The sequence below is a fragment of the Nelumbo lutea genome, chromosome 8 (genome assembly GCF_056320005.1).
Source record: "Nelumbo lutea isolate HS-2025 chromosome 8, American lotus-T2T, whole genome shotgun sequence".
NCBI classification, from domain to species: domain Eukaryota; kingdom Viridiplantae; phylum Streptophyta; class Magnoliopsida; order Proteales; family Nelumbonaceae; genus Nelumbo; species Nelumbo lutea.
This window is the reverse complement of record NC_142691.1, coordinates 8,272,757-8,285,332: the sequence shown is the minus strand read 5'-3', so window position 1 is coordinate 8,285,332 and position 12,576 is coordinate 8,272,757. Positions and strand designations below refer to the sequence as shown.

General features: G+C 37.4%; 1 protein-coding gene and 1 pseudogene across 4 annotated transcripts; one reads left to right on the top strand and one right to left on the bottom strand.

Annotated features, from left to right (window-relative positions):
- Nucleotides 1–683: 683 nt before the first annotated feature.
- LOC148842523 (beta-glucosidase 13-like) lies at nucleotides 684–7,663 on the top strand. 4 transcript variants are annotated; one of them, XM_088959778.1, is made up of 13 exons: nucleotides 684–1,093; nucleotides 1,211–1,277; nucleotides 1,424–1,482; nucleotides 4,386–4,461; nucleotides 4,789–4,869; nucleotides 4,950–5,037; nucleotides 5,183–5,435; nucleotides 5,797–5,912; nucleotides 6,024–6,286; nucleotides 6,371–6,402; nucleotides 6,488–6,593; nucleotides 6,819–6,924; nucleotides 7,375–7,663. In XM_088959778.1, the coding sequence occupies exons 1-13, from the start codon at nucleotides 956–958 to the stop codon at nucleotides 7,571–7,573; spliced, it is 1,584 nt and encodes a 527-aa protein (XP_088815904.1). In that variant the 5' UTR covers nucleotides 684–955; the 3' UTR covers nucleotides 7,574–7,663. The 4 variants fall into 4 exon arrangements, with proteins under 4 accessions (XP_088815904.1, XP_088815905.1, XP_088815907.1 ...); XM_088959780.1 differs by lacking the exon at nucleotides 1,424–1,482 and having other exon boundaries at nucleotides 803–1,093; XM_088959779.1 differs by lacking the exons at nucleotides 6,371–6,402; nucleotides 6,488–6,593.
- Nucleotides 2,710–3,272, bottom strand: LOC148842524 (ethylene-responsive transcription factor ERF021-like; annotated as a pseudogene).
- Nucleotides 7,664–12,576: the final 4,913 nt, after the last annotated feature.

The window sequence follows — 12,576 nt, the reverse complement described above, 5'->3', positions numbered from 1 at the left end:
GTTTTCCATTCAACCAAGGTTGGTTTAGAAATAGTTACATTATCTCAAAGTCCTTCAGCAGAACCGGAGTGGGGTGATACACAGAGGCGTAGTTTGCAAGATTTTCCCAAGATGTTTGAAAATTCAAGATGACAAACACACGTAAGCAATGTTTTGAGAAACAACCCGTAGGCTGAATTGTTTTCCCTCTAGGTCATGGCTGTCTGGTTCAACCACCCAAGTCGACCAGGTCAACCGGTGGCATGTCATCATATAGATAATTAGATATGTGATTAATATTATATAATATATACATATATTCAAAATATATAATTATACTCTGCATATAAAATATATTTATTTATTTATTTATTTCGAGCTTTAATTTTTTAGATTCACAGTTTTACCAATCGGACCTGCAGTCTGGTCTGGTTCTCTAAACTAAACAGTAAACATTGCTCCTCCTAGTCCTAAGCATTCATTTAATTTCCATGAGTGTAGGACTGTAGGCGATCTTTTGTGGATGGATTCACATGGAGTGTGTCTCATTTATCAAAAATTGGGAAATGGGAACTGCCCAAGCCCAACTCCCACTTACCCTTATTCTCTTCTCCCCTTGAAGCCCACGTGATTTTTGTGGGAAAGCTCGTGGGCTGGTTATTCAGTCAAATTTTCAGCACGAGACGAAAATTGACAAATAGCCATCTCTCCATCTTCACGTGCATTGATTTTCTTATACATTCCCATCACGCCAACACTTTTCCTTAATGTCCAAACAAACCCTTTTGATTACTTTAAATCGCCACTGCCCACAAGAAGGTTTGCCCAAATCATTATAAGTGGGTAGTTATATATAATTTCATCTCAGGTTTGGTAATTTGGAGCATTGCAAAATATATCTCGCACTAAAACTTCATCTATTTCGACGCACACCATTCCAGAGCAGAGCAGAACTTGAATTAGAGAGAGAGAGAGAATGGGTTGGCCAAGTGAGGTGGTAAACTTGGTTTTACCACTGTTTCTCCTTTTAGAACTGGGAACCCACTGTATAGCAGTGGACAGAAGTTCATTCCCACCTGGATTTGAGTTTGGTTTCAGCACCTCCGCCTATCAGGTACGTAATCCTTTCGCTCATGATCAGCACCACCCCACCCTGAGCAGCTGAGCTCCTCCGTCGCCCATCTTAATTGCTTCTTTTTAACTTTCTGCAAATGTACTTACTCATCATCAGGTTGAGGGAGCAGCTCATGAAGATGGGAGAGGACTTAGTATTTGGGATACTTTCAGTTGTATTCCTGGTATTGCCGAAAACCCCACTCTTTTACAATTACGAATCATTTATCACCAAAATCGTAGCCTTATATATCCAAACTATATGGGGTTCGTCGGCTACATGAATCCCGTTTTATCATTCCGTTCTGTTTGTTTGAGTTTTGATTGACAGGTAATATCTTAGGCGGAGGAAATGGAGATGTGGCAGCTGATGTGTATCATCGGTACAAGGTATTCTGCACTGCAGTAACACCACGATCACGATGAACACGATGACTAATGACGACTATAGCTTATCGTCTCCTGTAGCCCGTAGGCGTTGCCCAGTCGCTAATTGACACAGAATACTTAATAAAGTTTTCAAATTGGACCATCGTAGGGACTAGGGACCCTTAGCCCAGGCCCACCAAATTAATATCCATATGCAAGCCCAATTTCTATCAGGAGAATCCTTTCCTGCGTATTGTCCTTTGTACATCCATTGAACCCTGGCCTTATGCCAATGCAACGATTGATTCTGATAGGTCTGATCAATTTATAATAGTAGGTTCATGTCTAAGCTTTTTGTCCAAATTATTTTAAGTAGATTATACAAAATCGTATAAACTTAGAGTTATATATAATGGACCCATGTGCATTTTGCATATAAAAAAATGTAAATTACAATTGGTTCATATATGGTAAGTGATTGCAAATCTATGATATGGTATCAGAAGAGTCTTGATGATACCAATTGATTGGTCCATATCATATTTTTCCAACTTAATTGCAATACACTTATACACTACTTCAAACAAATTGTTGAATTGTGTCTTATGTTTTTATTCCTTTATAGCCAATTGTACTGTAGAATTAGTACCCTTGATCATGTATTTGTAACATCTCCGGCTGCTTGTAATGGAGACTTGGTATTGAATCCCGCATGAACCAGGTTTGAAACGTGCAAGGTGAATTTATCTCCTCATTCCTTCTATCTATTCCGTCCCGCTCCTTTCTCTCACCACACCGAACTGAACCAATCATTTTCACTCTCACTCTGTCCCTCTCCAACCGGCGGCGACCAACAGTCATCACCGGCGACCGGAGAAAACCGATGGATGACAAGAGGGAGAAATAAACAGATTTATGTTTGCTCTCCCATTCAATAAACGGGGGACTTACCGGCAGTTACTCCATTCAAGAATTGTTGTTGCTGTCTTTCTTTTCCATAAAACTTTACTTGCTCGCCCCTGATTCTCTTGTTCGAGTGTATTCATTGACGAGTGTAGCAGCGTGAGCACCCGGTCCACGGTAATCCTCATCGTCCAAACCGGCCAACCACTTCTTTTATTAACTACTTCTAACCAGTTTTATGGACGTCCTCCACCATGTTAAACAAAGGCCAGTCGGACCTCAACCAGAGAGACTGGACCTCTACCAGAGAAAAGATGGACCTCAACCACAGAGACTGGACCTCTTTCAAGAATCTGCCATTAAATCTCTGGGAGAGAGAGAGAGAGAGAGAGCCCTGTAAAATACATTAGGTGGTTCCACCAACAAGCTTCTGCTAATTCTACGGGAGGCGATTCAGTGATAGTCTCAATTTGACTCTGCGACAATCCGACGATTGTTGGAACAGAGTACGAGCTGCTACACACCTTCCCGTTGACCCCCTCTAACTGTAAGCAATGAAGCTGCCTCATGAGCTGCCGACCACATATCATCAGTAATGAAGCCACCTCATGAGCTCATCGACTGCCTTCTAAGCTGTAACGCCGCGACGTCATAGGCAGTGGCTGCCATCTCCTGCGTTTTGAAACTACCCAACCAAATTCTCGCTTTCTTCCCCGGCTCACGTATCTCCGACACCCATTTCCCTCCAAACTCCCCGGTAATTCCCCCCACTCTCTGCTACACTGCAGTTGCTCTGTTCCATGAATTTCCAACTGAGCAATTATCCGGTGTATTTGCTAATTCCTGCCAAACAATCAGGGGACGAAGAGTGTGAATCATGCATGGCCATATATATAAGCAAGTGATCGATGATGAATTGATGATGGGTGTCAAGGAGCTTCCATGTAGCTACATGAGTGGTTGTGTGAGTGAGTTTATCGATATATATACAAATCCTGAAATCCAAATTTAATATATACTCAAATGAGCGATGCATTTGGTTAAGTTGAAGGGTTTCGTTTGAAGAACAACTAGATCATACTAAGCTTCATAATCTCTGTCTTCCATTAACACACTTGTGAGTATTTGATAATTTTGAATACGAGAGCTTTGAACAGCTTCAACGATAACAGTCTCCCCCCTCCTGTCAGAGAGAGAGAGAGCGGCGGTTGCAGCGGCGAAGGTTGTAGCAGTGGTTCCGACGGCGTTGTTGTTTGGGCGGTAGAGATTTAGACGATGGGGTGGGAGGAGAAGAGAAGAGAACACCAGCGACTGTTCAATACGTCACTTCATAAATTTATCCCTCAAAAAATTGCTTTACGTAAATCTGTTTATTTTCCCCTCTTCTCATCCACTAGGTTTCTCCGGTCGCCGGCCATGGCTGTTGGTCGCTGCGGATTGGAGAGGGAGAGAATGAGAGTGAAAAAGGTGGGTTCGGTTCAGTGCGGCGAAAGAGTGAGTGGGAGGAATGTGTTTAATTGACCTCTCACGTTTATGCTGAATTGGGATCTGCTCCTCACACAGGCGCCTCACATGCACATCCCACTGTGCATTGGGAACATCTCCCATAAATAATAACAGAAGATGTGTGAGATGTGCCTGTGAGGTCGGGTGTGAGGCACCATGTATGAGGAGTAGATCCGATCTCCTTTATGCTGAGCGAAGAACTCTGCCCTGATAGAAGCTGGACTGGGGGGAGGGGGTTGTGGGTTTGGGGCATGGACAACCCCCATTTGGTAGCACCTTGGAGCCAAAAGAAGGATGTATTTGTAAGATTATTTATTTGGGTTCTCCTGCTATAACCATTGCATATTTTAATTATTCCATCATATTTGGAGATTTTGATACATCTCTTAAAATTGTTTTTATGAAATATTTTGTGATATAGATACTTTGAACTTTAGTTATGAATGAATGTTAGATATATGTTTGACGTGGTGCAATGGTTATATTTTCAATGATGGGCTTTTATATTTTTTCAGGAAGATGTTCAAGTTCTTAAGAGCTTGGGGACCGATGTGTATAGGTTCTCAATATCTTGGGCAAGGATATTTCCAGGTACAACAAACATGTTAGATGGTGGCATGTAAGAGTAACAAATGATACTACATATTAGAATAGTTTTGAGTTCATTTTAATGTAAGGGCAACCAATAGTATAACCAACAAATATGGGAGTGTCTGCCCATCGGATCATCATTTAGGGAACTTGTCTAAATAACCAAGGAATTGCAGATAACACAGTAGTTCAGTTGGTCACTTGGTATTTGCCTAGTTGTTTAAGAATGGGATAAAACACAAATCAGTCCCCAAAATTTTGCATCACTACTTATTTTCCTGTTGTAATTTAGTGGTTTAATCTCACAATGTGCAATTCAATGTACAGGAGGATCAGCAAGACATGGTAAAGTGAACCCAAAAGGAGTGCAATACTACAACAATCTTATAAATGAGTTATTACAGAATGGTATTAGTCGAATGGTTTCCAATTTCCATATATTCCATCTTGAGTATTATTATTGGATTACATGCGACTCCTTTCTTCAGGTATTGAGCCTTTTGTGACCATTTTTCACTGGGACGTGCCACAAGTTCTTGAGAATGAATATGGGGGATTCAGAAGCAAGAGAATTATGTAAGATCAACGGTTTCTTGTCCAAAATAGTCCCTTTGTTGTATGTTTGTAGTAATTCCCTTTTTATATTTCACGCTGAAACATACCTAATATAGATGTAGTTCATCCACACCTACGTCCTTCTAATATCAGTTTCTGGTTTCAGAGATGACTACAGTGAGTTTGCAGAGTTTTGTTTCAAGGAATTCGGTGACAGGGTGCGGAAATGGGTGACTGTAAATGAACCATCAATCTTTGCTACACATGGTTATGGAAATGGAAAAAATGCGCCAGGGAGATGTACAACTAATGGCGGCAATTGTGCAGCAGGAGACTCCTCAAGGGAGCCTTACATTGTTGCTCACAATCTTCTCCTTGCACACATGCGTGCAGTCAAAATCTACAGATCCAAGTATCAGGTGAACTTTTTTATTTTGTAATAATATTACTGAAATATATATATAGAGAGAGAAAGAGAGAGAGAGAGAGAGAGAAAGAGAAACATATATGATCTGTGGATTGATTGTGTTTCATTTATCTAAACTGAAACTGAGAATTTCATCAATTTACATGCAGATAGAGTAGTTTTAGCTTCCACATATATGAAGGTCATTTGTTCATTCTGAACTCTTAGCATAGTGAAACCATTAATTGAGCAGTTGAAACTCATCATCGGATTCTCTGGATACAGGATTCTATCATGTAAATTAACCATAGAAATTCCTCTGTTTGGTTGATTAGTAATCTGAACATAATGTTTAAATTCTGTGTATTGTGCAGCAAAAGCAGAAAGGGGTGATTGGCATCTCCTTATACGCAGACTGGTATCTTCCTTATTCATCTTCAAAACTAGATGTCGATGCAACTCAGCGAGTTTTGGACAACAAATTAGGCCTGTGAGTCACCCTTTTATCTTTTTTGGACTCTATGGATAAAAATTTTGGTGTCGCAACTCCACTCCAACATATGCCTAACTTAGAAACGATGGGTCTATGAATATATTGCAGATACTTGGATCCACTTGTGTTTGGGGACTACCCATACTCAGTGAAGCAGTTGGTCAGAGATCGGCTTCCAGTATTTAGTGAGGAAGAATCAAAAGAAATCAGGGGCTCTTTTGACTTCATTGGATTGAACTACTATATGTCATCGTATGTGATGGATAATTCAACTTCTTCTGATCCTACACGGAAAAGTGACATTGTTTCAGATCCAGGTCAAGATGCGCCTGAGAGCCCAGATATTCCAGACACCTTTGCTACCACCACAAGTAATTCTTCTTCTTCTTCTTCTACTTCTTGATTAATTTTAATCCATTCTAGTAATGATAAAAACATTTTGCTTTAAAACGTAGGCCAGAAGGATGGTATTGCACTTGGACCCAGTGTAAGTAAAGAAAAACTAGTAAGTGATAAAGCATTGTGAAGCAGGGGTGTGTTATATTAAATTAAGGCTTTGTGAAGCAATGCAGGAAGGAGGCGTGGATTACTGGATATCTTATCCTCGTGGGATAAAGTTACTTTTAGATAATGTCAAGACTAAATACGGCACTCCTCCTGTTTACATTACAGAGATAGGTATATTGGATACAAATCTATATATCCATATTATTTAAATAAACAATGAATTTCAAAGTAAAAAAAAAAAAAAAAAAGGGCACACACCCGGTGGGACTCGAACCCACAATCGCCTGATTAGAAGTCAGACGCCTTATCCATTAGGGCACAGGTACCCAGCTGTAATAGAAATTTTGAACATATTTTTGGAGAATAAATATTCTAAAACTGGTACCTTTCTATAAGGTTACGTGACTCTGGACAATGGACAACCACTCGAAGATATTCTTGAAGACGCAGACAGGATTCAATACATCAAGAATTGTCTCGGTTATACGCTTCAAGCCATGAGGTAATACAGTAATACTATTTCCAACAACCAATGTGAGAGAACACACAAATAAACAAGCTTTTTTGTTTTGTTTTGTTTTTTTGTACCTGATAATTAACTATACCCATGAATTTTGCTTTTTTTTTTTTAGCTGTTTGTGAGCAGGGGTATTGTAATTGCTTTTCTTTAGTCCTAGTAGTTCCATAGCTACAACAGTACCTGGGGTTATTTTAGGTAAACAAGAACATTTGCTCAGTCTATTTAGTTGTGCCCACTGTCCAGTCCGTGATTTTGTTAATTGGAAGCTTGTGCCAATGTTGCTGATGGCTTTGATACCATACTGGTTTAGGGGAGTGATGGAAGAAGAAGAAAACTTGTTTGGGTCCAGCTGGGGTTCTAGCTACCTAGCTTCTTAATAATTAGTATTGTGATCATATGATGGATGATGGATATATGCATGTACATGTGCAGGGAAGGAGCAGACGTACGTGGATTGCTGTTGTGGTCATACATTGATAACTTCGAGTGGAATAATGGTTACTCCTTCCGCCTTGGCCTTCACTACGTCAACTACACCAACAATGATCTACGACGCATCCCAAAAGCATCTGCTATTTGGTTTCAACAGGCAATGAATCCAAGGTCGTTCAAGATCAGGAGCTCTTTCTAGTTATTGTTTCTATATTTGTTTAAAATGTTCTCATCATCATCAGCAGCAGAATTAATATTAATACAGGGGACCATCCATCGTATTCTTTAATCTTTTTCAACTACTATATACATCTATCTCTAATATCTATATCTATATTACTTTAAAAAGCACCTATAGTCTCAATAATATTTCTGGAATTTTTTGAGGATAAAATTTATCTCTCCATATTGAAATTTATTCATAAAAAAAGAGGGCAAATAGGGTAATTGATTATTGATATTAAATAACTTGAAACTAGGTAATTTTAAGATGTTCAATGCATTCAATTCTCTCTTATTAAATCCAAAATTTAAGGTATTAACTTGTATTCACCTTCATTGAATCCTATATTTAGGCCATTTTTGTTTCTTTTCATTATTAAATTTTATTAATTGAATCCATATATAATAAATTGATAATTTCAATAATACAAAAACTTATACTTTTAAAATATACCTTGAAAAAAAACTTTTTCATCTAGGTGGTGATAAGAAATTAAATAATTTTGGTTCAAATGGGACAATCTATGTTGTCACAATTAAATAATAAAATTCAAAAGTAGATAAAACGCAAAAAATATAGAAATTAAAAAATGGAAACATTTTTAACATCAGATATTCTGCATACTAAACAAAAAAAAGTATGATAAATAAGAAATGATTTTATTAATGATGAAAATGGAATGTAAAATTTAAAACTAATTGGAAATAAAACTATTTTCCTATTTTCACTCATTAAATATCATATCTAAGGTATATTCTCTCATTAAATCCTATATTTAAGATATATTTTTCTCATCATTAAATTCTACTAATTAAATCCATAAAATTAATTTTAATAGTATAAAAATAAATATTTTAAAAATTTTAAAAACAAAACCATTTTCTTTTCTACAGGTGGTGGGTAAGCAATTCTACCATATGGGTCAAATGGGTTAATAAATAATGTCATAATTAAATATATAATACAAATAAAAAAAAATTGGGCATATCTCTAATGTTGTATATTCATTATACTAAACAAAAAAAAAAAGTATGAAATGTAAGAAGTATTCTTATTAATGTTGAAAATAGAATGCCAAATTTAAAATCAACCTAGAAATAAAATGATGTCATATTCAAATAATAAAATTAAAAAAAAAATACAAAGAATCACAAAAATAAAAAAAATAGAAAAACATTTGGGCACATATCTAATGTTATATATCTATAACAAATAAAATATTGGGTACATATCTAATATTATACATTCATTATATTGAATAAAAATAAGTATTATACATAAGAAATAATTTTATCAATGATGAAAATGTAATACAAAATTTAATGCCAACATAGAAATCAAACTATTTTTCTTTTTGAGTGGTGGGTTAGTGGTTTGGGTCAAATGGATTAATCGATGATATGATATATAAATAGTAAATATTTAAAAAATAAAAAAGGTACAAGTAATCAAAAGAATATATAAAAAATTATATATTAATTATATCTAAGTATGCATGATAAGTAGAAATTATTTATATAATGTAGATGAAATAAATAACTTAAAACTAATCCGAAAGTAAAGCTATTTTCTTATTTAGATGGTGAGTCAATGGTCCGACTTTTCAAAGAAACTCATGATGTCATCATTGAATAATAAATATTAAAAAAAAAAGATAGAACACAAAAAATGAAAAAGTGCAGAATTTTGTCAAAAACATTTAGAAACATTTCTAAATTTCTATATTCATCATATTAAATGAACATAATTGTTAAAATAAAAATTATTTTTACTATCATAGAAATGGAATACAAAAAGTAATAATAATAATAATAATAATAATAATAATAATAAATAAGTATATTAAATAAACATAATTGTCTAAATAACTGGTTCCGTTTTACCCTAAATCTGGTATTTGTCCAAAAACCGTTGAAAAAGTCAACAACCCATTTACCCGGGCGGTCGAACCGTCGACCCGTTGACCCATTCGAGCCATCCATTTGAACCGGACGATCAGACTGTCGACCCGAAAACCAGTGGCCAGATCCGTTCCATTTTGAATCGTTTTTTAAAGCGTTATGTCTAATTAATAATAATTAAAAGGCACATGATTTATGCAAGTTATTTGTCTAATAAATAATTGGAGTAATACTAATGATTATTGTTTTATAAACTAAAAATTTATAAGTTAGGGTTATTTTGCGTAAGGCTAGCTACAATAACTTGGATGGATCAATTGTAAGTCGATGGATTTAGCACTCACAGTTTGATTCCGAAAGTCAGGAAAATAGTAGGGTGAGCCCAAGAAAGGAGAGAGAAGAGCTAGACGGGCACCAGAGAAGGGCTACTTCCATACCTTTCAACGAGGGGATAATTAAGCTGATATAATTTATCACCAATTCTGAAATTTCAACACTGAGAGGTAGAATATGAGATGAGAGAGAGTGGTTTGGAGGGAAAAATAATTGGAGAGTGAGGGATAGGGAAGAGAAAAAAGAGAGAACCATAGTATTGTTCCTCATGTGTCTTCCTATAAGGGGGCATTCTTTTTTCAGATTTTGAAAGGGGGAAAAGATGGTTAAAAGGATTTCGGTTCCCATTGACCAAGAATCACATGTTCTTTTTTTAGATTTATGTGGAGATCAAGGAAAGTTTATTTTCTTGAGTATCACTTATCCGGGTATGTGATACTCATCTCTTAGGTGGGTAAATAGCTTTCCCACTTAGGAGGGAAGTTGCCAATACTTGAATGAGACAAAAATGCCCATTTTAATAATTGATTTTTATGGCTAAAATGGTCATTACCTTATTTACATGAGAAATAAAAGAATATCCGTAAATGCACTTATCCGGATAAGTGTTTCCCAGAAAAAACTTATCCAAGTATTTGAATTTACCTGGATAAATAATTTATCGAAAAGCAAATAGGGCCTAAATATAAACTAGTGGAGTAACCTATGCTATGTTTGTGGAGGTTTTAGAGGAATTTGATCTGCTCAACTTCCTTGAAACCCACGATGATGAAAAGATTCAAACCCCACAATCCTTGAATCTAAATATTTGGTCCAATTATTAGACCAAATCAACCAATTCTTTCCTTTGCATCAATTATCATGGAATGAGCATTGAATGCATCATATATGAATGGTGCTTTAGAATTATGCCCTCTTTGTTTTATTTTTCTCTTACTTTTGCAAACATTCGGAGGAACATCCTGCCAGTGGCAAATGTTTTAGTTCCCTTGTTGTCATACAAAGAAATAAATCATAAACAACCGAGGTAAAACACAATTCGTCCAGAACTAATCTTTTTTTTTTTTAATTTCAAATCTAATCCACCCAACAAATGCTCAATCAAATTATTCCTTATCCAATTGATTGCATCTTACCATATATTAATCATCACCAATCACTGGTTAATTAAAAGCACATTCAAGTAAACAAATGAAATAAAATGAACCATTACAGCCTTACAGAACACTACGCTATTCTTTCATTAAACAAACTGATCAACACAAAGATTTACAACCTAAGCCCTTGGGCTCAAAAAGAATAAACCATAAGGAGTGGAGAGAGAAAGAGAAGGTAAGCTCAACTCAAAGATCATAGGTGATGGTGTGCAATCCGGCCGGTCCTAGCTGTTAATGAACTTGTCTCTGAACGGAGCTACAGGGAACCTGAAATGGAGAAGATGAGGAAGCTCCGGGGGGGAACCCGATGTGATTGCTCCGAAGCTCAAGTTAGAATTCTCTCAAAGGCAAGATAAAACCAGATGGCGCAAAGTTCACATACCTTGTTCTTGGGGGGTAGGGAGCCTTTTATAACCACCTCGCGCACTCACTTCTAAGCTTCTGTCAGATCGGGTATGATTATCTCTGAGCTCCTACCAGTTCGGGTGTCATCCCCTCTACTGGATAGAACCGCCACTGCTCTCTTTGTCGGAGTCATCTCTGCAGCTGGCGATGACGGTGGCAGGTGGCCGTTGAAATGCGGCTGTCAAGCGTCAGATCTCAAGTCAGTCAGGTGCGCCGCCCTTGGATACGGACCTCCTCGGTGTCAGGTATGGTACGTTGGTTCAGTTTGGCGTCCTGGAGGTAAAGTGCTGGAGTGGTGAGCGAGGTGAAGTCTTGAGTTTGGATAGGGGAGTGTCCCGAACTGCCATGGGACGGGCCAGTTCGGGTTGTTGCCTTGTGTGAGGCTCGGGGCCTAAGGGAGAGTTCGGGCTCCTTGTAGGGAGTTCAGGCCCCTAGTAGGGAGTTCGGGCTCCTTGTAGGGAGTTCGGACTGCTGGTTCCTCCCTTCGGTGCTCGCGCTTTGGGCGTGCTGTTGTGCCGAGTTGTTGCCTTTGCCACGTGTTGAGTGATTACGAGATCGGGCCAAATCTTCCTTCATCAATAGGCATCTGACCCAACATCATCATCTAATCCTTTTCTTTGTTATAGCTCAGGCCTCACTCTCTCCAACAAAACCCAGTACTCCACTTCTCCCTCAATTTTCGGTGCCTTCCTACTTTATAATTGATATAGTGGTATTCAGCTGATCACCAACCCCTACCAACTGCCACCACATGCTCTCAACTACTCCTTTATTATAAAAGGGGCTCCCACATTAAAATAAATACACACTGAAATTTAAGTTTTAAGTTTCCTCTTTTGCTTGGTCCAATCCCTCACAGCACTCGATTGATTTGACTATCAGAGTCTCTGCCGCTATGATAATTCTCGGGGCTTCTAATATTTTCTTTCTCTCAGCATGTTGGACCCGTCAGCCTCGAACGTTAAAAATTACTTTGTTGCCCTCAGCTCCACAATAATAATAATAATAAAAGAAGGGTCTTTGTTGGATCTTCTAAAGGGCTATTCCTGTTTTCCCAAAAACAATATAATACATTTGCCCATTAATTTGATAGTTAATTAATCATGAGCTTCTAATCTGTGCTTCTTGTCTACCTTGTGATTTCTTCTGCTGTTGGTCTTGCTGTTGTTGCAACTTCTGGTTA